The 21,512-nt window shown below is 43.3% G+C and overlaps 2 protein-coding genes and 2 non-coding genes across 7 annotated transcripts; all 4 read left to right on the forward strand.

The window, feature by feature from the left end:
* The first annotated feature begins 537 nt into the window (after positions 1-537).
* On the forward strand, positions 538-12,229 carry dpysl5a (dihydropyrimidinase like 5a). 3 transcript variants are annotated; one of them, XM_069152757.1, is made up of 13 exons: positions 538-713; positions 3,018-3,288; positions 5,482-5,640; positions 6,009-6,188; positions 6,406-6,474; positions 6,628-6,672; positions 6,885-6,960; positions 7,190-7,346; positions 7,439-7,580; positions 7,811-7,953; positions 8,078-8,285; positions 8,984-9,188; positions 9,916-12,229. In XM_069152757.1, the coding sequence occupies exons 2-13, from the start codon at positions 3,028-3,030 to the stop codon at positions 9,999-10,001; spliced, it is 1,731 nt and encodes a 576-aa protein (XP_069008858.1). In that variant the 5' UTR covers positions 538-713; positions 3,018-3,027; the 3' UTR covers positions 10,002-12,229. The 3 variants fall into 3 exon arrangements, with proteins under 3 accessions (XP_069008858.1, XP_069008859.1, XP_069008856.1); XM_069152758.1 differs by lacking the exon at positions 538-713 and adding an exon at positions 2,764-2,837 and having other exon boundaries at positions 9,020-9,188; XM_069152755.1 differs by lacking the exon at positions 538-713 and adding an exon at positions 2,769-2,837.
* A 232-nt stretch (positions 12,230-12,461) lies between these two features.
* Positions 12,462-19,910, forward strand: mapre3a (microtubule-associated protein, RP/EB family, member 3a). Of its 2 annotated transcripts, none has more exons than XM_069152759.1 (7): positions 12,462-12,598; positions 14,618-14,745; positions 14,868-15,013; positions 15,140-15,332; positions 16,791-16,933; positions 17,887-18,039; positions 18,426-19,910. In XM_069152759.1, exons 2-7 carry the CDS (start codon positions 14,625-14,627, stop codon positions 18,492-18,494), a joined length of 825 nt encoding a protein of 274 aa, XP_069008860.1. In that variant the 5' UTR covers positions 12,462-12,598; positions 14,618-14,624; the 3' UTR covers positions 18,495-19,910. The 2 variants fall into 2 exon arrangements, with proteins under 2 accessions (XP_069008860.1, XP_069008861.1); XM_069152760.1 differs by having other exon boundaries at positions 12,465-12,598; positions 15,140-15,296.
* Positions 19,911-20,083: 173 nt separating this feature from the next.
* On the forward strand, positions 20,084-20,156 carry trnaa-agc (transfer RNA alanine (anticodon AGC)). The gene has a single exon. It is a non-coding gene; the product is annotated as a tRNA-Ala (tRNA).
* A 552-nt stretch (positions 20,157-20,708) lies between these two features.
* On the forward strand, positions 20,709-20,781 carry trnaa-agc (transfer RNA alanine (anticodon AGC)). Its single transcript has one exon. It is a non-coding gene; the product is annotated as a tRNA-Ala (tRNA).
* Positions 20,782-21,512: the final 731 nt, after the last annotated feature.

The following is a 21,512-nucleotide window of genomic DNA, read 5'->3' on the forward strand; positions in this document are numbered from 1 at the left end:
GAAATCTAGCCATATAATAGGTACTCGACTACAAATTGTCCTCTTAATTGAAGTTTGTGAAACCATACGTATATTGGTTATTTAAAACTAATAACCAGACTTTTTAAAAAAAAAAAAAAAAGCTGTAAAACGAACAGATATGACCTCTTCCAACTAATATATAACGTAGACGCGTATAATTTTAGAGGTCTCTTGCTTAAACACAGAATATTGAAGTAGAAAAAAAATAACCTCAATAGTATTGACAACTTTTGATGGACAAATTACCCACTGGTATTTCATCAGCCTCAGCTTGCACATTGCAGGATGAAGGCACCTTGCCATGCCTTTTTACGTGAAAACTAATTCCTGCTGTGAAATTAAGTTTCAGCTGAATCTTTTTTTTTTTTTTTTTTTACTTTGCAAGCAGCAATGGACAAACTATGGGCTTTTACTTTGAAAGCGTAAACCAGAAGTCCTACTCGCGTCTCCGTGTCGACTTCACGGTGATGCTGCTGCTGGTCCCGGACCGGCCAGGAAGGTATCCATCTGGTGTGTGTGTGTGTGCGCGCGCGCGCGCGTGTGTGTGTGTGTGTGTGTGTGTGTGTGTGTGCGTGTGTGTGTGCGTGTGTCTCTTTGGGAAGTGCCATCCGCGGATCGTGTTGCACCCCGTTCCTGTCAGAAAGTAAAGCAGAGAGCCGGTTGGAGCAGCAGCAGCAAGGCCCATCGAGGAGGTACGTGTGCTCCGCATCTTCAGCAATGATTACGACCGGTAGCGGCTGCAGCGGGGTCTGTATAGTGGGGTGTGGGGGGTGTGTGTGGGGGGGGGACCTCTCCAGGAGATCTGGAGACTTTTGTTTCCATGCTCCCCTGGCTGCACGTCTTGGTGTTTGCCCTGCCTCCTGGTTCCCTGCCACCCTCCCCGGGATCTTTACACACCCTTCAAGCCCGGCTACAGCCTTCCTCACCGGGCAGCAGGTCCTTGGACGGTAACAACCTGAGGCCACTTTGCGGCGTCGGGCAGCGGGCTTTTATTGTGGAGGAGGGACTGGGAGTTGGTTTTCTAGGTCGGTTAATGAACGCCTGTGCAGCCGATCACGCCGGATGGAGACCGGTTTCTTTGTGTCAAGTCGCACAAGTGGAAGTGTCACGGTTTCACTGCGTTCACACTTCATCAGCAAAATAAACACATTTACCGGAATTGTAATCTGATAGACGCTAAAATGCAAATAATCGAGACTGCTGCTGATTTCTCGCCGGCACTAAATATTTTTTTCTGTCAAAATGAAGTAAAAAAAAAAATATATATATATACAAAGATATTGGGGCAACATAGTAGCATGGCCTGTAATTTTAAATATGCACTCTAATGTGACATTTAAAACGTATTAACAGCATTTGTATTGACTTGTTTTTTTAAAAAAATTTTTTATAGAAATAATGCCTTTACGCTGATTTATAGTGCAGCTCTTTAAAAAACACAACAACCTCAGCTCACCTGTTTATTATGAACTAACCGGAAGACAACTTCCCCAGTGGTTTGTGGGCTGTAGGCCCTAAAATAACTTTATTATGCCTGTGGCTGCCTCCCACCTTTAGTAAACAAGGGAATAGCGTTGTTAACATGTTGCCTCATAGTATATATATGTTGTTTTTTTTTTTTTTAAAGAATGAGCCATCTACCACATTATCTCCCATCAGATCTGGATGTGTGAAGGAGTCCATGCCATGCAGTAAAGTTGCCGCACCCTCATACGTACGCATCTCTGCACGCACGCAAGCACGCAAGGATGGGCGCACACACACACACACACACACACACACACACACACACACACACACACTACATCACAGTTAATAGAGTGTGTGGAGGGAAGGGGGGATGCAGATCTTGGAGATTCTTGTCTTTGTTACTGAGTGAAAAGTAATCACACCCCAGAACTGGTTTAAATTACGTGTTTTGTCACCCTCCTCACAAGAAATTGGACCTGACACTAATAAGACAAGCCTTTAAAAGATAGATTTAATATTTTCATTTATTCGATTAAGCGTCTTTAATTTCATAACATGAAGGTCTAAATGCATTTCTCCGCACTACCAGGATCCCGTCGTTCTTTTTTTGTGGTCCAGAAGTAGAAAAAAAAACAGAATTTCATTCTATGACAAACCCACCATGTGTGCATTTTATATTAAAATGTGACCCCTCTGCACAAAATCCAATTCAACTTTGTCGCCTTAACACGGGTTAAGTGCTCAGTTGCTCAGTTTTGAGCATCTGGATTTTAGCCTTATTTTACCCTTTTGGATGTTTCTTTAAAATCATTTTAGGTGCTTAAGGTGCAAAACGATCCAGTTTTTTTTAACTGAAAAATGCAAAAGAGAGGTTTAAAAAAAGACAGAATTTTGTGTAGAAACATTTCCCGTTCTATTATAACCCAACAATTATAATCTGGAGATCCCCTTGGATTCATTTCGCGACCCCTTGTGAGGTTGCTGACCCTCAGGTTGGGCACCACTGGAGTGAAGCTATTTACAGTATGTGGTGAAAAGAACATTTTCCAGTCACAATGATTCCCATAATGCAGCTTCATCATGTGTCGAACATCATTGTGAGTGGATTCGAGCTTTTGTCTTTTCAAAATAATGGTCTTATTGACCCTTGTTTGCCTTTTTTTGTGACCCACTACTGGACTCAGCTTCTTTCTATTTGCCACCACGTCACCGTCCGCTGGCGGTGACTGACACGGACTACTCAGTCTTGTCGCTGATGTCAGTCACAGTGTGACAGACCGGTCACAGAGCAGCATCACTGACTCTTCTCTCTCGTCTGTAGTCCTACTTCACTGTCTCGGAATGAGGTAGAAAGTTATTTTCATCTAGTCTCCTGGGGAAATGCTGATCTTTATAAGTTCTTTTACTTCTTGCGTTTTTCAGGCTGTAACTTTTCGTGTCTGTTTTTTAGGTTGTACAGACGATAACCCGCGAAAAGCCTTTAACTCCCCACTGAAAAATCAGTTTTTCCCCTTTCCTCCTTCCAGATCAATAGCCATGTCTTCCAGCGCAGCATTGGTGCGGATCCTGATAAAGGGCGGCAAAGTGGTGAACGACGACTGCACCCAGGAGGCCGACGTCTACATCGAGAACGGCATCATCCAGCAGGTGGGGAAGGAGCTGATGATCCCCGGTGGGGCCAAAGTCATCGACGCCTCGGGCAAACTGGTGCTTCCCGGCGGCATCGACACCAGTGTCCACCTGGAGCAGAGCTTCATGAACGCCACCACGGTTGACGACTTCTACAGCGGCACCAAGGTAATAATCCTGCTGGGAAAAAGCACATTTCATGTTACAGCACCTTTTTCAGTCAAAACGTGACCTTGTGAAGTTTTAGTTGTAAACTTAACTTGACTTTCCTGTATATCCTCCTTAATTTTGGTCCATCCGATGATCACAAAAGACCAAGAAAGGCTTTCCACTGATGTTAATTTTAGCCAAGGAAGTCAGTGATGTTTATTAATATTCTGGGATGAAACATGTTGGTTATTTCAAGCCGTACTGCTCTGCTGTCAAATACAGAAGTAAGAAGTTAGAATGTAACATTGTACAAAGTATAACATATTAAATATAAAGCAAAATAGAATGGAAACCGTTTGTTAAAAGTTGTTTCAATCAATTCTTAAATTTGGCTTTTTTTGCTTTGAAATGTGGTGAGATATTAGTAGTTAAACGCTTCAGATGTTTTAACTCACAAGTCGTAAATCTTAGAAGTCGATGTTATAAATATTTTAAGTCAAAATGAGCAAAAAGTTTGGTTTCACCATCTCGAAGGAATTTCTTCTTGGTATTCCAACTCTTAAAACAAGATAAGATAAGACTTTATTAATCCCACAGTGGGGAAATTTAGTCATCACGGCATCAAGTATACAGATAGGAAAAGATAAGTACACAGGAAGAAACAAAATTTAAAGATGTCAAGATGTCACCCGAGGCAACAGATTTATAGGTTGTTCCTTCAATCTCCTCCGAGACACTGATGTCAGCAAACGAACTTCAAATATGCAACTGATCCATCTGCTACTTTGCTAAATTGTGTTGGCACATGTGAATCAGATCAGCAGCAGACAGAAGTCGGACAGTTACTTAAAACCGACGCGCATAAAGAAGCGAAGAAGTAGAGCTAAAAGAAAAAGTGCAAAACGGACACGTTTCTTACATTATACAGGAAATAATCTGATTTCTTGAAGTGTTTAATTACATTATTTAAATTGACAGTTTATCTGAGAAACATCACACAAAGGTGATTCCTCCCTTTGCTGTCGGCGAGGCTGATAGCTGCCAGAAACTGTGTAATGAAGTCATCATGGAGGCTGATAGGACTGGGATTACCCCCCCCTCCAATCTGCTGCGGGGCTTTGCGATGACTCATCACTCTGTTGCTCTTTTGAGATGATGATGGGAGCCGAGAGGTGACGGATGCTGCTACCGGTATAGACGCTGGTGACAGACACTAGTCTCCACCGCTCTCTATTACCACCACCTCACTCCTCCCCTCCGTCTCCCTTTCTGGGCCCCTCCCTGCCGACGCGCTCCAGAATGAGCCAGGAGACAAAATGCAAATGCACTATCTGTTACCATGGATACCAGGGGGCTGCTGCAAAGACTGCCGCAAATTCTTTTCACTCACGCCATTGTTTCTTCGCACAATGGTTCTCAGACCCACGGCCCCCTCCCCCCACCCCGCCCGTCCCTCCCTCCTCCTCCTCCTCCTCCTCTTACCCCCCCCCCCCCCCACCTCCTCCCACCCCATCCTCCTTCTCCAGTACTCACTACTCGACTCCCCAGAGTCAGCTGACAGATGCTCAGTGAAGCACGCACTTATACACAAAACACACTCTGTCTTCACTCGTTGGGGTTATTATTAGGATTTACTGTAGTTTGGGTTTAAAACATCTGCATTTGGAGAATGGGAAAGAAAAAAAAGAGTAGGAAGTGCTGATGCTGCAAAGAAATTATATGGCGTTGAATACCCGCCATGATTGCACTGTGAGGGGGAGTCAATAGATTTATGTTCCTCTTCACAGTCATCTGCAAATAACCATAAAGATAAGCTTTTACTTTTATGTTTACCGCCAGATCTGTGTTGATGACAGTTTTTATGGACTTAATAAATCAATATCTCCCACATTAACGTCACCTAATGCTTAGGTTTAAGGCAAACTATATAATGTAGATGAATGGCATAAAAATGTAAGTGAAATATAATTTGTGGATTTTTCCCGTGATTCAGATCTACTTAAAAAAAAAATGCAAAAATGAATGGGTTCTTCCTTTGGTCATGCCGCACTGTTCCACTAAGTTTCCAAAAAATTGGGCTGAAAGATTTCACGTAATCCTGCAGACAAACTGATAAACAAACAGAAACAAACGGCTCTGAAAAAACAGAATTACGTCCTTTTTATAAATTTTGAAAGTAAATTGAGAGCTATTGTTGTGGATTTCTTTCAGGCTGCTTTAGCCGGCGGTACGACGATGGTGATCGGACATGTTCTGCCAGAGAAGAATGAGTCTCTGCTGGAAGCCTACGAGACGTGTCGCAGCTCGGCGGACTCCAAATCCTGCTGCGACTATTCTCTGCACGTGGGAGTTACTTGGTGGGGACCCAAGGTACTGAACCACGGAGGTTCCATGTCCTTCGAACACTTGTTGTTGTTTTTTTAAATCATCTTAAATCATTTCGATAATTACATTTATCAAAATGCTTTTGACATACTGAAGAGAATGGACATGAATATGTTGGTTTTAGCTTCTTATATGTTAAACCTGATTTAACCTGATGAAAGCTGATTTAAAGAGAGTTAGTTAGACGGCTGAAAAAGTGTCCTCCTATCATAATTATTTACAAGAGTGAATAACATCAACGAACGGCAGCATTTAAAAACAAAAATCTATTTCTGTTTTCATTCATTCAAACCTCTGTTTGCGTGTTGAGGCGTCGCCATTGAGCTCATTCTCCACTTTTCCCCTCCTGACAGGTGCGAGCCGAGATGGAGAAGCTGGTGAGGGAGAACGGAGTGAACTCCTTTCAGATGTTCATGGCCTACAAGGACATGTTCATGCTGAGGGACAGTGAACTCTTCCAGGTGCTGCAGCACTGCAAGGACATCGGCGCCGTAGCGAGGGTCCACGCAGAGAACGGGGAGCTGGTGGCGGAGGTGAGGAGGAACCAGTACATCAAGTTTTCATTCAGTTTTCTGTGCGTTACAGTGTGTAGTAATACACACTAATAACATGATCTCAAACACTTGCGTCATTGCACTTTCCCTGGACGTTTATTTTGTCTACATCGAATAGTTAGCAGATGCATTTTGGATTCATCTTATTTATCACATTCACGATTTTAAGTCTCAGCAATTCCTCGTCTCTTCTCAGGGTGCAAAGGAAGCGTTGGATCTGGGCATCAGTGGCCCAGAGGGGATTGAAATCAGCCGGCCCGAGGAGGTATGACGGTCAAAATGATCTTCTCGCTGTCCAATCTTAAAAAATATCTTGTAAAGAAGATGGATATTATTTCTATTATTAAGTAAATCCAGATTTGATCTCAGCACACCTTACTAATCCGATGCTTCCTCACGCTCTTTGGTTTCTTCGCAGCTGGAAGCGGAGGCGACCCACAGGGCGATCACCATCGCCAACAGGGTGAGTGAGCCGTCATCAGCAAAAATATTGTATGTAAAGAGAAGATCATCATCAGCTCGATGGATGGCAAACATCAGCATGTTAACATCGTCATTGTGAGCCCGGTTGCGATGCTGACATTGGCGTTTAACTGTGTGTCAGTCACAGTATCACCGAGCTGCAGGGTTGTTTATCAATTGTAATATATCTCTGTTGTGTGTGTTTTCTTTTAGGCCCACTGCCCGATCTATCTGGTGAACGTGTCCAGTATGTCCGCAGGAGACGTCGTTGCGACAGCCAAGATGCAAGGTGAGGCCTATTCACTTTTGCATTCGGTGTCACCATAAAGTACATTTATGGACGTTTGATCGGAAAATAACATTTGAATTATTTAATTGTCACTTTTATGTCACTGGAATAATTGCCCAAAGTATTTTAAAAACTTTTATTTTTGGACAAGTCACTGTTTACTTGCTCGGCCCCTTTTTGTGCAACTATCATTTGATCTAATGTGAGTCCATGTCGTCCCCTCTGACAGGTAAGGTGGTCCACGGAGAGACGACCACGGCCCACTCTGTGCTGAACGGCATGCAGTACTATCACCAGGACTGGTACCACGCGGCCGCCCACGTCACCGTGCCTCCTCTCCGCCTCGACCCCAACACTCCAAATTACCTAATGAGCCTGCTGGGAAAGTGAGGAAGAGTCTATAAACTCCACCTATGAAATGAAACCTGACGTGAGAGGGCAGCGGTAATAAATGTGACTCCCTCCTTCCTCCCTGCAGCGACACGCTGAACGTCGTGGGCTCTGACCATCGTCCGTTCACCATCAAACAGAGAGCAATGGGCAAGGACGACTTCACAAAGATCCCCCACGGGCTTCCTGGCATTCAGGATCGTATGAGCGTCATCTGGGAGAAAGGAGTGGTATGAGTGGCTCCTTTGTTCCCGTCTGGCTGCCAGAGAACGTCCACAAATCTGTTTTGGTTTGGTGGTTAGAGGTTGAACTTTTTAAGGACTAAATACAGACAAAAGAGGTTAACATAAAACATCTGCTCCTGCTTTTGAAGTATCAAATGATTTAGCCACATGCAGCATTTGGTTTTTAAGTTCATCCTGTTTATTAGAAACATTTGTTTGTCTGTTATGATCCACAGATTGGTGGCAAGATGGACGAGAATCGCTTCGTGGCAGTCACGAGCTCAAACGCAGCCAAGATCTACAACCTGTACCCCCGGAAAGGCCGGATCATCGCCGGAGCAGATGCTGATGTGGTGGTCTGGGACCCCGAGGGATCCAAGTATGAAACTCGATCCGTCCATTTATCGACCCACTTGTCTCGCTGCAGCTTTTATCTCGAGTCTCTGGGGCCGGTGTGCCTTTTGTCTGCCTAAAATCTTGTGTCTTTCCCTCTCCACCTGCAGGACCATTTCTGTGGATAACCAGGTCCAGGGAGGCGATATAAACCTGTACGAGGGGCTCCGATGTCACGGTGTGCCCCTGGTCACCGTCAGTCGCGGGCGTCTGGTCTATGAAAATGGCATATTCACGTGTGCAGAGGGCTCCGGGAAGTTTTGCCCTCTGAGGACTTTCCCCGATTACCTCTACAAGAAGATGGTTCAGAGGGAAAAGGTACCAGAAATACACATTAAGTACACATAAGGATGCAAAACATTGGTTACAGTGATACCAACTATTATTATGTGATGATTATTGTTTAATAGTTTTCCATACATACTGAATACTGAATTTATAATATGGTACAGTATTTTATTTGTGGGCTGCTACAACACCTACTAATCCTGCTACTAATACCACTGGTACTGCAATCTCTACTGTGCTGGTTCAACTGCATCAACTCCATCTACTCTTAGTGCTACTGTTACAAAGTATACTACTGTGTCTACTGCCTCCACTGCTACTTTTACTATACTTGATACTAATATTTCTGCTTTTCTGGCTTGGTGCAACTATTACTGTGGCAGTAACCACTACTACTGTTTATCTCTACTTTGCTACACTACTATCACTATTACTTGTACTACTTCCTATTAATAGTAGTACTTCATTATTATTTTGTATACCTTTTTTAAAAGTATTTATTTTTTTATTTTGTATGATTGTGTATTTATATATCTAAGCCATATCACAAGTTCAACTTAAGTTATACTCTCTTCTACTTCAGAAGGATATTATTGTAATGTGCTCACGGCTACTACAGCTTTACAATTGCCATTCTCTCCCCTACAACACATTTTTGATACAAAGATATTGCTTTCAAGTGACATTTGCTTCTGAACATTTTTGCTTTGTTTTGTCATTAACCTTAGCGTATTGCCATGTCTGTTGACACTTTGGCCCTCCAGTGCCAGGCGGTGAGAGCTGTGGAGCGGGAGCCCTACACGGGTGAAGTGGTTGCCGTGGTGAATTCAGGAAAGAGGGACTTCGGGGCTTCAGATCTGGATACCCCAACGCGCCCCTGCACCCGGCACGGAGGCGTGAGGGACCTCCACGAGTCCAGCTTCAGCCTGTCAGGTGAGGATCGAAAGATTCAGGAGATTCTTGCATTTTGCATGTAAAACAATATATGTGCATAAAAGGAGGTGTTATGTCCATTTATAAAAAAAGCTAAAAACACAGGGAGCTGTTGATTGCTCGATTTTGGCTCTGCTGCTGCTGGCCTTTAAGAAATCTAAAGATTGGCCTGATGAGGGCGCTGTAGTTAAAGTAACTCAACATCTGCATCCTGTTAGCCCCATAAAGTCTACAGATGGCTCAGTAGATGCCTAAATCACTTGTGGACAATGAAATTACACAGTTTACATCATATTTCAAGCTGTTCTTACGACAGATTTGTAAGTTTATGGCACTTTTTAGAGGACTATCACAAACAAATACAGTATAAAAGGCTTAGTTTATCCTCTTTAGTTATATTCTTCACGTTTATACATCTTCAGAAGTAAGTGAAGAAAAGGCTCAAACCAGGAAACAAACTAAGGCGCATGGCTTTGTAGCTGGTTAATTGTTATCTTTATTTCAGTAAAACCTTTATTTTGGTAAAAGGATTTCACGTTATTGTGTATTTTACACCCATTTACTTGCCATGAATGTTTTGAAAGGCAGCTTAAAGGGAATGTCAACAATGGCATGCTGTATTTCTTAAATCTGCCCGGAACTAAACATAAGATGTTTAGAAAAACCTTTACAATCAGTACTACGGTGAAACATGAGTTCCTTGTGTTTCCCCTGCCTGCTGCTCCAGGTGCTCAGATCGACGACAACATTCCAAAGAGATCCTCGGCTCGGATCCTCGCTCCGCCCGGCGGGAGATCCAGCGGGATCTGGTAACCAATCAGACATGAGGCAGACGAGCGATACCTGAGGAAGGCCAAGCAACAAGACTTGTTTTTCTTTCTGGAATCTTTAGACTAAGTGTGAACTCGGCACAATTATTTAGACCCGTAAAACGTTATGACATTACTGTAAGAATTTTTGAAAAATGGCCAGTGAAGAAACGTGGTTATATAACTACCAAATTTCACTGAAATGTTAACCAAATATACTCAGCAGATAAAACTGAGTTGCCATTGATTTACTTTGGTCCTTGGATAGGGGGAAAAAAGTGTTATCTTACTACTAGTTTTAGGAATATGAAGGTGAGTCCTGGTTTTTATGATGCTATTGTGTTACCTCACTGTAAAATACAACTTTGCACTTGTATCATGTACTATTTAGATGCCTTTTTACATCATTTAATGTCACAAACATCACAAAATGTCTTTTTACTGCAAGCCATGGTAAATGAAATGTAATAAATTATTACATGGATGTCGATGTGACATTAATATGCCAGTTATTTAAAAAAAAACAAAAAAACAATAGTTGCTATCGATCAATTGATGAAAAATATCATTATTCGAGCTTACCTTTTTTTTAATGTTTATTTTTTATATTGCATTATTTGTGTTGTTTTCCGTTGATGCTGTTTTGTGTTCGAGGTCTTTGTTCAGTGATTTATCGTAGTCAGATTTCAGATTATGTTTACAGCCACGTAGCAGAATAGACTTCTGTTCCTCCACCCCCCACCAAATGTGAATGAACCTCGGCTGTGTTTACTGTGCATGGTGGTGTCGCTGCAACCACATGTAACAAGCACTGCTATTGATCACGGTTACGCAGCATTCCTACTGATCGTATTCATCTTCACAGAGAGCAAAAAGTCTCACCCAAACTGCCTTTTTTTTTTCTATCACCGACACCCTCAAACGTATCGTCCCATGCTGCCGGTTCAGATCGTGACACGAGGAATCGCTGTCATTTCCTTTTTAGAGGTGGCAGGGTGTGAATGTCCCTCTGACCGGCGCCTCCAATGTAGCATACCACTGTGAAGCATATAGAGAAGGTGAAGCGATCCTCTTAAGCGTTCACAAAGTTTAACAGCAGAGATGTTCGTCGGTTAAATGCCAAGTCTTCAGGGGATCGAATGCCTTCTTACACCACCGAAAGTTTCTATGTTTGTTTAGTAACTACAGAAAAAAAGCACTGATACTTTTTCCAAGTTCTTTCCTACTGTATCTCTATTGTTTACTTTTCTGGTACTACATGTTGCTTGTGAGTAGCTGTCTTAGTCACAGATTTTATTGTATTGTTTTTATGTCGAAACGGCAACGTGTGCAGGGATGCAAACAGGTTTTCTCTTATTTTTTAGACCCAGTTGTGTTCAGAAGATCGTCATTGCTATATAGTTAAAGTCCTATATCATTGTATGTTTTTTGGGGGGGTTATTTTGGACAGACTTCCGTTTTGATTTTAAGATGCTCCAGCGAATCTTGTTCTTTTCTTTCCTCTCCCAAAATTCCACTGGTGCTGAACAATGTGTAGTCACACTGAGTTCCTTTTATCTCTTATTTCCTCTTGCAGCTCTTTATCACATGATTTGAGTGCAAATAAACCACAATGAAATCAAATCTGGTGTCTGATTGCTGACCAGTGGGGGAACTTCAATAAGTCTGTTCACTCACATACTGTACTTACTTACTTTTTGGGTAGTTGTAATCTACTTGAGTTCTTCCATTTTGTCCTACATTATCCTTTTAAAGCACAATATTTAAGGGGAAGACATTGTGATTTCATCCTTTATTGACAACTGGTTACTTTTAAACCTGTGGTTTCCAACTTTTTTGCTTTAGGCCTCTAAAATTGCAATTTCTGGTTTGGTTGGGGTCCCTCGTCAGTGCCATCAATAACCAGATTTACCTCTGAACTAGTGAGGTTTTATGTAAATAATTCTGGTAAGGCAGACCTCTTTAATATTGGACCAAAAACAACCAAAATAATAGTGCCTCTGTAATTTATTTTTTCTTCTCATTGACCCCCCCCCCCGACTTCCTGGTTGCGACCTACTGGACTAAACTATTGGCCCGCCTACTGTATGACGCTAGCAGCACGTCAACCAGCTACAAACTGCATCACAATAACGGGATGCATGATGCTTGTTACTCAAAACAGGATTCTGGATGCAAGACTTGTAATGGAGCATTTCTAGATTGTTGTATTAAACGTTTTTAGTAGAAAAACATCACAGACTACTGTGTCCATGATTGCAGCCGCCATATCTTATCCAGAAGCAGATACAAAAACCAACGAGGCATCTTGGGTCAGCCTCACCTCGCAGAAACCTTTGTCACTCGCAGGCCCAGAATCCAAAGCAGACGCATCATGTGTCTCGTAGCCGGAACAGGCCAAAGTCCTATTTATAATAAAACCTTTAACAGCATGGAGTCGGGCGCATGCGCGGTGGGGGCTGGATTGTTGCAGCCCCAGACAGGGCGGCCCGTTACCAAGCACTGCACCGCGCAAGGGTCTGACAACGACGACAGCAACGGCGGACTCTGACAGAAGGAATACTGCCAGCGCGATAACAACACAGACACTCCTGAATACTGGTGAGTATCTGCGTATTTTACGCACCGCGGACACGCTCGGTCCCGTTGCTTTTATCCTTTCTCTGCGCGTGTTTGCGGGGGTGGGGAGGGTGGAGGGAGGAGGAGGAGAGAACTGTGTTTTTATTCCCATGCAGCGAGGTTATTTCTCGTGCACTGACAGTCCGGAGGTGTTCGAAGAGGCCTGTAGAGGGGGCCGCTCTTCGGAGAGCAGCAGCAGCACCAGCGTTGCGGCTCTTTCCACCGAAAGGGCACCCAGCAAAGCGGGCCACATTTATTGTTCTCAGCTGGGGCTTGAAAATGCCAGACCCCCCCTCCCCCTTCCCATCCCCACCACCCTGCTCGGCTTCAGCGGTTTTGCACTCAGGGTTGTTGTTTTTTCTTTTTTTTTTTGCTGCAGTCATTATCGCAGCTTTTTTTTTTTTTTTTTTTTTTTTCTCCCAGGCCCGGCAGGTTTTTGAAGAATAGATCGACTTCCCTTCCGTCCGCAGCGCGCGCTGCAATTATCTTTATTTATCAAATTTACACCCACAGCAAAGGTCTGCCACCGTTAATGTGCTCGTGTCTCATAAAGCGTTTGTGATAGTTGGCCGGACGGTTACAGGGAACCTAATAATCATGCAATTGTTGGGTAGCCAAGCCCCACGGGAGAATGCTGGTATGCGCGTGGTGCATTCACAATACGAGTGTTATCAGAATTCACTGTTGTGCAAATTGCAGGTAAACATCACCCACTTGTTATTAGAGGAAAAATTGGACAGACACGTTGTCATATCTTTCTTGCCTCGTCAGCTGCCGACACGGAGCGGCCTGTGACCTTAAAAAAAAAAAAAGAAAAAAGAAAATCACCATTTTTAAAACCTCTGTGTTAATATGCATTTTCAAGTGCAGGGAATGTCGAGGTGTTGCAGGATCACCCTGACATGACACCACTGCAGGGCATTAACGAAAGTGAGCATAGATGAGGCTGGGGCTGCCAGATGTGGAAAGCTGCTCACAAACACCGGGATATTTTCTGTTTAATCTAGGCAGGATTATGCCTACAACACGGATTAAAACTGAAAGTAAAGATGCTTCTCAAGCACTGAGTTTACGGTTCAAAAAAAACAACAACAACCAAGTGTTATTTCCCAAAAGGCCAAAATCACTGGCCCAAGTGGGCTTTACAGGCCCGACGGTGCAACAGTTTCTGGCCCAGCAGAGTGTCTCTGATCTAAAAAAAAAAAAAAAAAAGGAGAGGAAATACCAGCAATGAAAACGTAAGAGGACATAATGAGTGAGCTGCATATGGGGACATGTGATAGTTTGTAGAGATTATAGGGTTTTACTACATCATATTGGCCCATAAAAAAAAAAAAAATCCAGTGAGTTCAGTCAAATTGGTGCAAAAAACAAAGTAGGTGAAGCAGTTTAATTGACAGAAATTTGAATCAGTGACTTTTTCGATGAAGTGTTTAAATCATTTCACAACCAAAACTACCAAACATGTCCTTGTTGCAGCCTCTTAAATGCGAAGAAATGCTGTCTAACTGTGTCTAAATCGATAAATTGAGCGATTTGTAGCTGACAATATTGAAAATAAAACGGAATAATTGGATCATTATCTGCAGCGTGAAATAAACCCAAAGCAACTCGTCTTTCTTCCGAGTCCGAGGTGATCGAGACGGTGAGCTCGGTAAACGATACGGGGGAAGGTCAGTGGTTGGGTACTCGGTTGGGGTGGGGTGTGCGGGGTGGGGGATTAAAGATGGTGGAGGTCGAGCTTCAAACCGCTCGATTACGCGATAAAGGCGATCAGCACGCTTTGATTTACATACAATGGCCAATCAACGACGTGGTTTTAAAACATTAGGATTGGTTCTTTTTGGCCGGATGGTTTTAACCTTCAACCGAGAGTTTCTGAAATCCTGCTGACAAGACAGAATAATCCCGCTGACTGCATGTGTCTCTCTCTCTCTCTCTCTCTCTCTCTCTCTCTCTCTCCCCCCCCCCCTCTCTCTCTCGTTGTGTTGTTTGTCTCAGGTAGGGGATGGCAGTGAATGTGTACGCCACGTGTGTGTCCATTGACAACCTCAGCCGACATGACATGCTGGCGTGGGTCAACGATTCCCTGCATCTCACCTACACCAAGATTGAACAGCTCTGTTCGGGTGAGGCCCAAACAGACGGGAGTAGTTCTGGACCGCGATTGACGGAAGACAACAAAAACTTAATTGTTTGTGTCTCTGTGCTTTTCTTTTTTTGTTGTTGTTGTTGTTTTGTTTTTTTGCAGGAGCGGCATACTGCCAGTTCATGGACATGTTGTTTCCGGGGTGCATTCTTCTGAAGAAGGTCAAATTTCAAGCCAAGCTGGAACACGAATTTATACACAACTTCAAAGTTCTCCAAGCGGCTTTTAAAAGGATGAGTGTTGACAAAGTCAGAACCCTTTTCGTGTTCTTCATTCGATACTTGTTGTGACGCGCGAGAGAATTCATGGATTCGTCTCCCGCACGTTTCTCTTATGTTGAATCACACGGGGCTTTTCCTGTTTCCGTTCTCCAGATAATTCCCGTAGAAAAGCTTGTAAAAGGGAAATTCCAGGACAACTTTGAGTTCGTGCAGTGGTTCAAGAAGTTCTTCGACGCCAACTACGACGGGAAGGAGTACGACCCTTTAGTAGCCAGACAGGGGCAGGACGTGGCCCCTTCCCCCAATCCAGGTGATCACTTTATCCACAAACCAAAGAGAAACCCAGGTAAACCAAAAGAGTTTCACCTTCGCTTGCACGGTCTTTTGGCTGAGCTTTTGGATGGCTCCACAGAAAAAAAATAAGCGCTCCTTGCAAGCCAGCGGTGTCGAGCGGCACGATCTCACAGAATGACTGCTCGTCCTCTTCGATCCATCTCACTGCCCGGCATTCACCTAAAACTTAAGACACTGTAGGTACGACCGAGTCACCGGCGGGACGGTAGTAAATCGCGGCAGTGCATTGTGGGATGCAGCATAAGCCAGGGCAGAAAAAAACAAAAAACAAAACCCACGTCATGCAGTTCCAGTTTTGCTTTTCTCTGTTCGAATTGATGACGGGCACTAACGCCGCAACGCCTGCGGAGTCAGCAAATTTACCTCAGCGTCGTGCATCGAGCAGCCGATGCAACACTGAGGCCGTTTCCACCGTTCGTTAACACGCCTCCTGGTGAGATCGGATCACGAGCGGTCAGCTCGAACTCGCCCGTTTTCCAACTGCTGTGACGGTAACTGGTAGCGCGTCGGGTCGGATACGAACACGGGGAAAACGCGGGGCTGCGTTTCGTTTTTTTTTTCCCCCCGCCGCGTAGGCGTTCTTTGCGTTTCCGCCGCTGAGCCCGAACGTGGCCGCACGTGGCCCGGATCTCCTCCGAAATGCGGCCTGGGCAGATCGGATCTCGGCGCGTTTCCACCTGCGCTTGTCGCTGCCCGCTCGCGATCCGACCTCGCCGGGAGGCGCGTCGATGCCGGGTGGGAACGGGTTCAGCTGCCGCAGCATCACGTCTGAAAGTTAGTGCGGTAAACTAGAGTTTTCATTCTACTAACAAGAGTAACGTGAGCCTGAGCAACCCCCCCCCCCCACCCACTCACTCCCCCCACCCCTCCTCGCTCCGTCCCTTGTGAAAGCTTTCCGCTTGAAAATCATGGCGAACAGTCTAATTAGACTTGTGTGTCATTAGCCTGCTTTGTGACCTCGTCACAGTTTGTAAACGGACAGAGCGACTGCATTTACCTTCACAGTGGTGATAATGCGTGTTGGCATGTTTTGTCTTTGAATTTATCTGAAACACTTTTGCTGAAGCACTTCTAGAGGTTTTGGTAGGACACAAGGTTTTCTCTTATATAAACATGACTTCTTTTTTTTTAAATTTTTTTTTTTTTACAATTTTTATCATTTATTTTAAATCTATAATTCGGCTTTTGAACATCTGGCTATCTAAATGTGAGTCTTTTATTTTTTTTAATTTTTTTTTTTTAATATCAGTTCAATCGTCGGAACAATTTAAAATCCACGCTCCAAAACGGCATATCAAAGGCACAACATTACGCCACAGGCTGATGGCATCAGTGCTCTGTAACGTGCTATATCCATCGCCGCGACTGCATCAAAGCCGAGATAAGTGCCGTGAATCAGTTCTCAGATTGAAACGCTCAACATCTGCCACCGTGTCCGACCCCCTTGCAGGTCCACAGAGGACGTCTCCGACGGTTCCCAAAAACATGCCAACACCACAGCGGGTCCAGCACAACACTCCGGTCATGAGGAAGAACCCGTCCTTGTCTAGAAACGGGGGCAGCGACGCCGAGATCATGGAGCTAAATCAACAGGTAGAGATGCATGGAGACGAGTGTATTTATTTTTATTTTTTTTATTTTTTTTCATGCTGTCAAGAATATTATTATTATTGCAGAAACATCTTTATATGATGATATTATTTTAGGGTCATCTCGCCCACCCTCAGGTTGAATGATTAAACCACATCGTCCATCATCTCTGTGGATGAACATCTACCCAGAGCAAATTATTTCTTGCCTTAATATTTCTTTATAGCGGACATTTTGAACTTTCATAAAAACAAATTGGCAATAAAAACTCTTGACTTGTTTCCTTCAATTGGAACTCGCAAGCTTGTGGCTCGTAGAAGCCGCTGAGGTTTGCAATTTAAGAAAAACTCTATTATTAATATTGTTATTATTATTATTAGGAAAACCTAAAGAAAAACCTGAGTTTTCAATTCAACTTTATTTATATAGCGCCAAATCACAACACAGGTTATTTCATGGCACTTAACACATTAATAACATCCTTACAGCAAGACGTTACAATATTATACAGAGAAACCCAACAATTCAACAATTCCCACATAAGCTAGGAGGGGGAAAAAAAACTCCTCTTTAAGGGAGAAAAAGCCTCCAACTTCCTACTGTGAAGTCAAGACGACGACTGTGGGAAAAAAAGCCTGTTGTTTTAAATGCTAGTTAAAGTTCAAACCTATTTACATTTTTAGAATAGTGGTGTGTTTTGTTTTGTTTTACTGGCTTCCTGTCGAGTATATATTTGCTTTATATTTCACTACTTTTCATGAACTGAAAGCAGAGGCATCTAACTGACACTCAAACCACTGAAATGACAAAAATGACCAAATAAAAGCAGGATTTATTGCCCCTCCATCACGTGTATATCTTTTCCTCCTACTTCGTCCCGAATGGTTTTTTGATTACATGCTTAAACGTGATTTTCTTTTCTTTCTTTTTTTTCCTTCCTCCCTTTCCTCCTGAAGTTGATGGAGTTGAAGTTGACCGTCGACGGACTAGAGAAGGAGAGAGACTTCTACTTCAGCAAACTACGGGACATCGAGCTGATCTGCCAGGAACACGAGAGCGAAAACAACCCCATCCTCAGCAAGATAATTGACATTCTCTACGCAACAGAGGTATCCGTCCGTTATCATTTACACCTGGAGCTCGGCAAACAAAACTTTGAGCAGAGCCTTTGTCAGTCGTGTTCGTGCGTTTAGATTTCCCGGTGAGTGAGCGGGACAGAAACGAGTAGGAGTCTGTTCGACAGCAGAGATTAACAGCTAAAAACCGCTGGGGGGGGGGGAAATAGATTTTTGGAGGATATCGTGGCTACGAATGAAACCGTGTCGAGGTTACTGAAGTAGCTGCATTGGTCTGCTGGGTGAATCTTCACAATGGTTTCAACTTCTTACAGTCAATGCTGTCGATAAAATAAAAGTTTGGATTTGTGTTCTCCCTTAATTCTTTATCGGTTAAAAGCAAAAAAAAAAAAATTGTTTTTTTTTTCTCTGCATTGCAGGACGGCTTTGCGCCTCCAGAAGATGAAGACCTCGATGAACAAGCTCACCTGGACCAGGATGAATACTGAACCCATCACCCATCGCCCCCCCCCTCCTCCCCCTTCCTACATCTCCTACATCTCCTACATCTCCTACATCTTTCCTTTTTTTTTTTTTCCGCCGTTTTTTTTCTTCTTTTTTTTTTTCTACTCTCTCTGCACGCTTTCTATAAATACTCACCATTATCTCCGCTGTCCGTCTGTTTTCTTCCTTTCTTTCTCATATGTATATCTGTTGGTAACCCCCCCCCCACCCCCCACCCCCCCTCCAGCCTCTGGCCATCTACATACACAAAAGTCTCCGTATCGTCATCATCTTGCTGCTCCTCCCTGCCTCCACTTCAAAACAGTAACAATAACAGTAACGTACGACATATCCCGGTTATTTCAGCATGAGAAAAACTAGAGCCCGAGCCTGGCATGGAGGGTTGTTACGGCAAAACAGCCGAGTTTTAAAGTCTGTAAATATCGCCACCATTTTTGGTTTACTGTAAGAACGACGTCTTCGCTCATTTCTGGAGGTATTTATTTTGCCTTTGGTGCGCTGTTAATACTACTGAGCACAGAACAACACTGCTCCCATGTGCCATCAGGACACTCCCTGAGCTACTAAAACTGTAACAAAAGTGACTTTTTCAATAACAGTTTTCTTATTTATTTAACTTATATTTCATTTTAGATGAACTTTCTGTAGCAAAACGTTGGTGCAAACCTACTGTTATTGAAAGCTGAGGCCACGTGTGTTACTTCGGCTGGAGTCGGCATCATCAAGCGCTTGGTTTTGGTTATGGCGGGTTCTTGGCATGTAGAAACGCTGAAGGAAATTCTTCGGTGCGATGACTCGAGGCATATGATCAGTGCTCTGCGATTATTCGTTATTGATCAGCGACATATCTGAGCATGAGAATGTTACACATTGACTGTGAATGAGTGATATTTTGTAAATGTATTCTGTGTGGAGATTTTGTCCGATGTCGCACGACCCCGGTTAATTGCCGTCGCATCTTTGAGGCTGAAATACAGTAGCCTTTAAGTTTAAAAATTAGAGGTGGAAAGGCACCTTGCTGACTGACAACATGGTTATAGACTGTAGCAGTTCTAATGTTTTACTCTACAATATGAGGGAGCCTGACACACTTTGACATGACAGCTTTGATCATGTTTTTACCACTAATCATAGAGTGTTTATGTACTTTTAATTTGCTAAAATGGGTTTATTAAGGTTTCCGAGTTGCCGCCCGGAAGAAAGTCACTACCGAGACATCTTTGACCAGTTGACTGGTTATCATTTGCAGTTAAACAAGGAAATCTCCTTGTCCTTCCCTTGATATTTTTACTTTGCAAACTGGCTGTTGTCTGCTCTGGAACCTGCATTCATTGACCATGTAAACATCTACAGGACACTCATCTTTTGAGTTTTGAATAAATAAAGAGTTGTGAAACAAACGTTGGCTTTTTCTATATTGTGTGACATTTGTAATGGAAGAATGCATGTGTAGCAGGAGTGCTCAAAAGTTCCAACCTACAGAAATATTAAACAATGATCACAGATATTGTCCACTTTGTGGACTGTACTCTGTGCAGGTTTTTATTTTGCCGTAGTACAGCAGGTGCATATCGGGGGATTAGCTCAAATGGTAGAGCGCTCGCTTAGCATGCGAGAGGTAGCGGGATCGATGCCCGCATCCTCCAACCACCCTTTTGGGTGAAACCTAATTAATTGTAATTTTTGCTTGTTCGGGAGGGAAAGACGCTGAAAATTATTGTATGCTAATATTTCTTTTAATTTTGGGTTTCTGTGCTTGTATATAAATATATATTTACAGTAGTGCTCTTTGGTTGTTTTTTTTATCTACAAGTTGTAGATTACTTTTAAACCTGTCGGTCCTGAAGATTAAATCCAGAATTGGGAGGCATTAGTAAAATGTATAAGAAGATAGTGTTAAATTAGAAGAGGTGGTTGAATACCATGTAATCATGACGGAAAACAGAACTGAACAGCAGCACGACGTTAGTTCCACTGAGGACCGGCAGGTGGCAGCAGAACATCAGAAATGTGTTGGTTGGGAGCTGCTATGAGACGACGAGGGCAACCTGCGTGTCCCCACAGACTATTAGAAATTATAAATCAAATTTGAAATAGCACTAGTGACCAATGATTACCCCCGAATTATAAACCAATAACAGTGCCAGAGGTGCGATGCTCCTGGATCAGTCCACGTGTTGTTTCAGTGACGGTACCACGGGGGATTAGCTCAAATGGTAGAGCGCTCGCTTAGCATGCGAGAGGTAGCGGGATCGATGCCCGCATCCTCCAGATCTTTATTTCGCCGCTTCAATTAATGGCAGCACTTCAGAAAACTCAATTACATGATCACAAATATAATATCAAGTTCATTTCCCCTCATCTCATCTCATCTCTCGCCATTCAACGAGCCTATTGTCTCCCTGCAACCTGTTAACTGTGGTTTCATGCCAAAAACTCTGTTGTCTATGGATCATACCTCATCTCCTTTATTGGTATTTTTAGGCACAGATTGGGGCCCAGGAAATTGTCAAACAATTTCCACAGGGTGGGGGGTTGGGCTCACAACTTTCTGGCCAATGGAATTCCATGGCGATTTCCTATGTCCTCCAATCACTGTACAGTATTATGTTCCAATATGGGAGAGCATCCAGCCAGATGGCTGCATTTGATCCAGTTTTGCGAATCAAACTTTTGACAATCCAATAGGGGGATTTGTTCCAATTTGTCACAGCTGGTGCCCGCAGGACAGGCACAGGATTCACCGGGAAGTTGCAAGTATCGTGTTTCTTTTGATTAAATATTTGTGGGAAAACAGTGTTAAAAGTCGTGTTTTGGACTGACAGTAGTCACACTTGGTTATTTTGCTGATTAGTTGATGTTATAATGGGACGTTGTAAAATAGGCAAGTTGTTTGACGAAGTAAGCTACCGCTGCAGTAGGTGATTTTATGCTCTTAATTTTACATCATGAAAATGCCAATACACTACTGTGCAAAATGATCTGCGTCTGTTCACTTAACG

The sequence above is a fragment of the Embiotoca jacksoni genome, unplaced genomic scaffold (assembly GCF_022577435.1).
Source record: "Embiotoca jacksoni isolate LCO1_2020_lvr unplaced genomic scaffold, fEmbJac1.0.p SCAF_18, whole genome shotgun sequence".
Taxonomy (NCBI): domain Eukaryota; kingdom Metazoa; phylum Chordata; class Actinopteri; family Embiotocidae; genus Embiotoca; species Embiotoca jacksoni.

Excerpts from the sequence above, each read along its gene's own strand:
- dpysl5a (XM_069152755.1), top strand. Across the intron at positions 6,673-6,884 it reads CGATCACCATCGCCAACAGG|GCCCACTGCCCGATCTATCT; the intron begins GTGAGTGAGCCG and ends GTTTTCTTTTAG. Across the intron at positions 8,286-8,983 it reads AGATGGTTCAGAGGGAAAAG|CGTATTGCCATGTCTGTTGA; the intron begins GTACCAGAAATA and ends CATTAACCTTAG.
- mapre3a (XM_069152759.1), top strand. The coding sequence starts at position 14,625 with ATGGCAGTGAATGTGTACGCCACGTGTGTGTCCATTGACAACCTCAGC. Across the intron at positions 15,014-15,139 it reads AAAGGATGAGTGTTGACAAA|ATAATTCCCGTAGAAAAGCT; the intron begins GTCAGAACCCTT and ends TCCGTTCTCCAG. Across the intron at positions 18,040-18,425 it reads ACATTCTCTACGCAACAGAG|GACGGCTTTGCGCCTCCAGA; the intron begins GTATCCGTCCGT and ends TCTGCATTGCAG.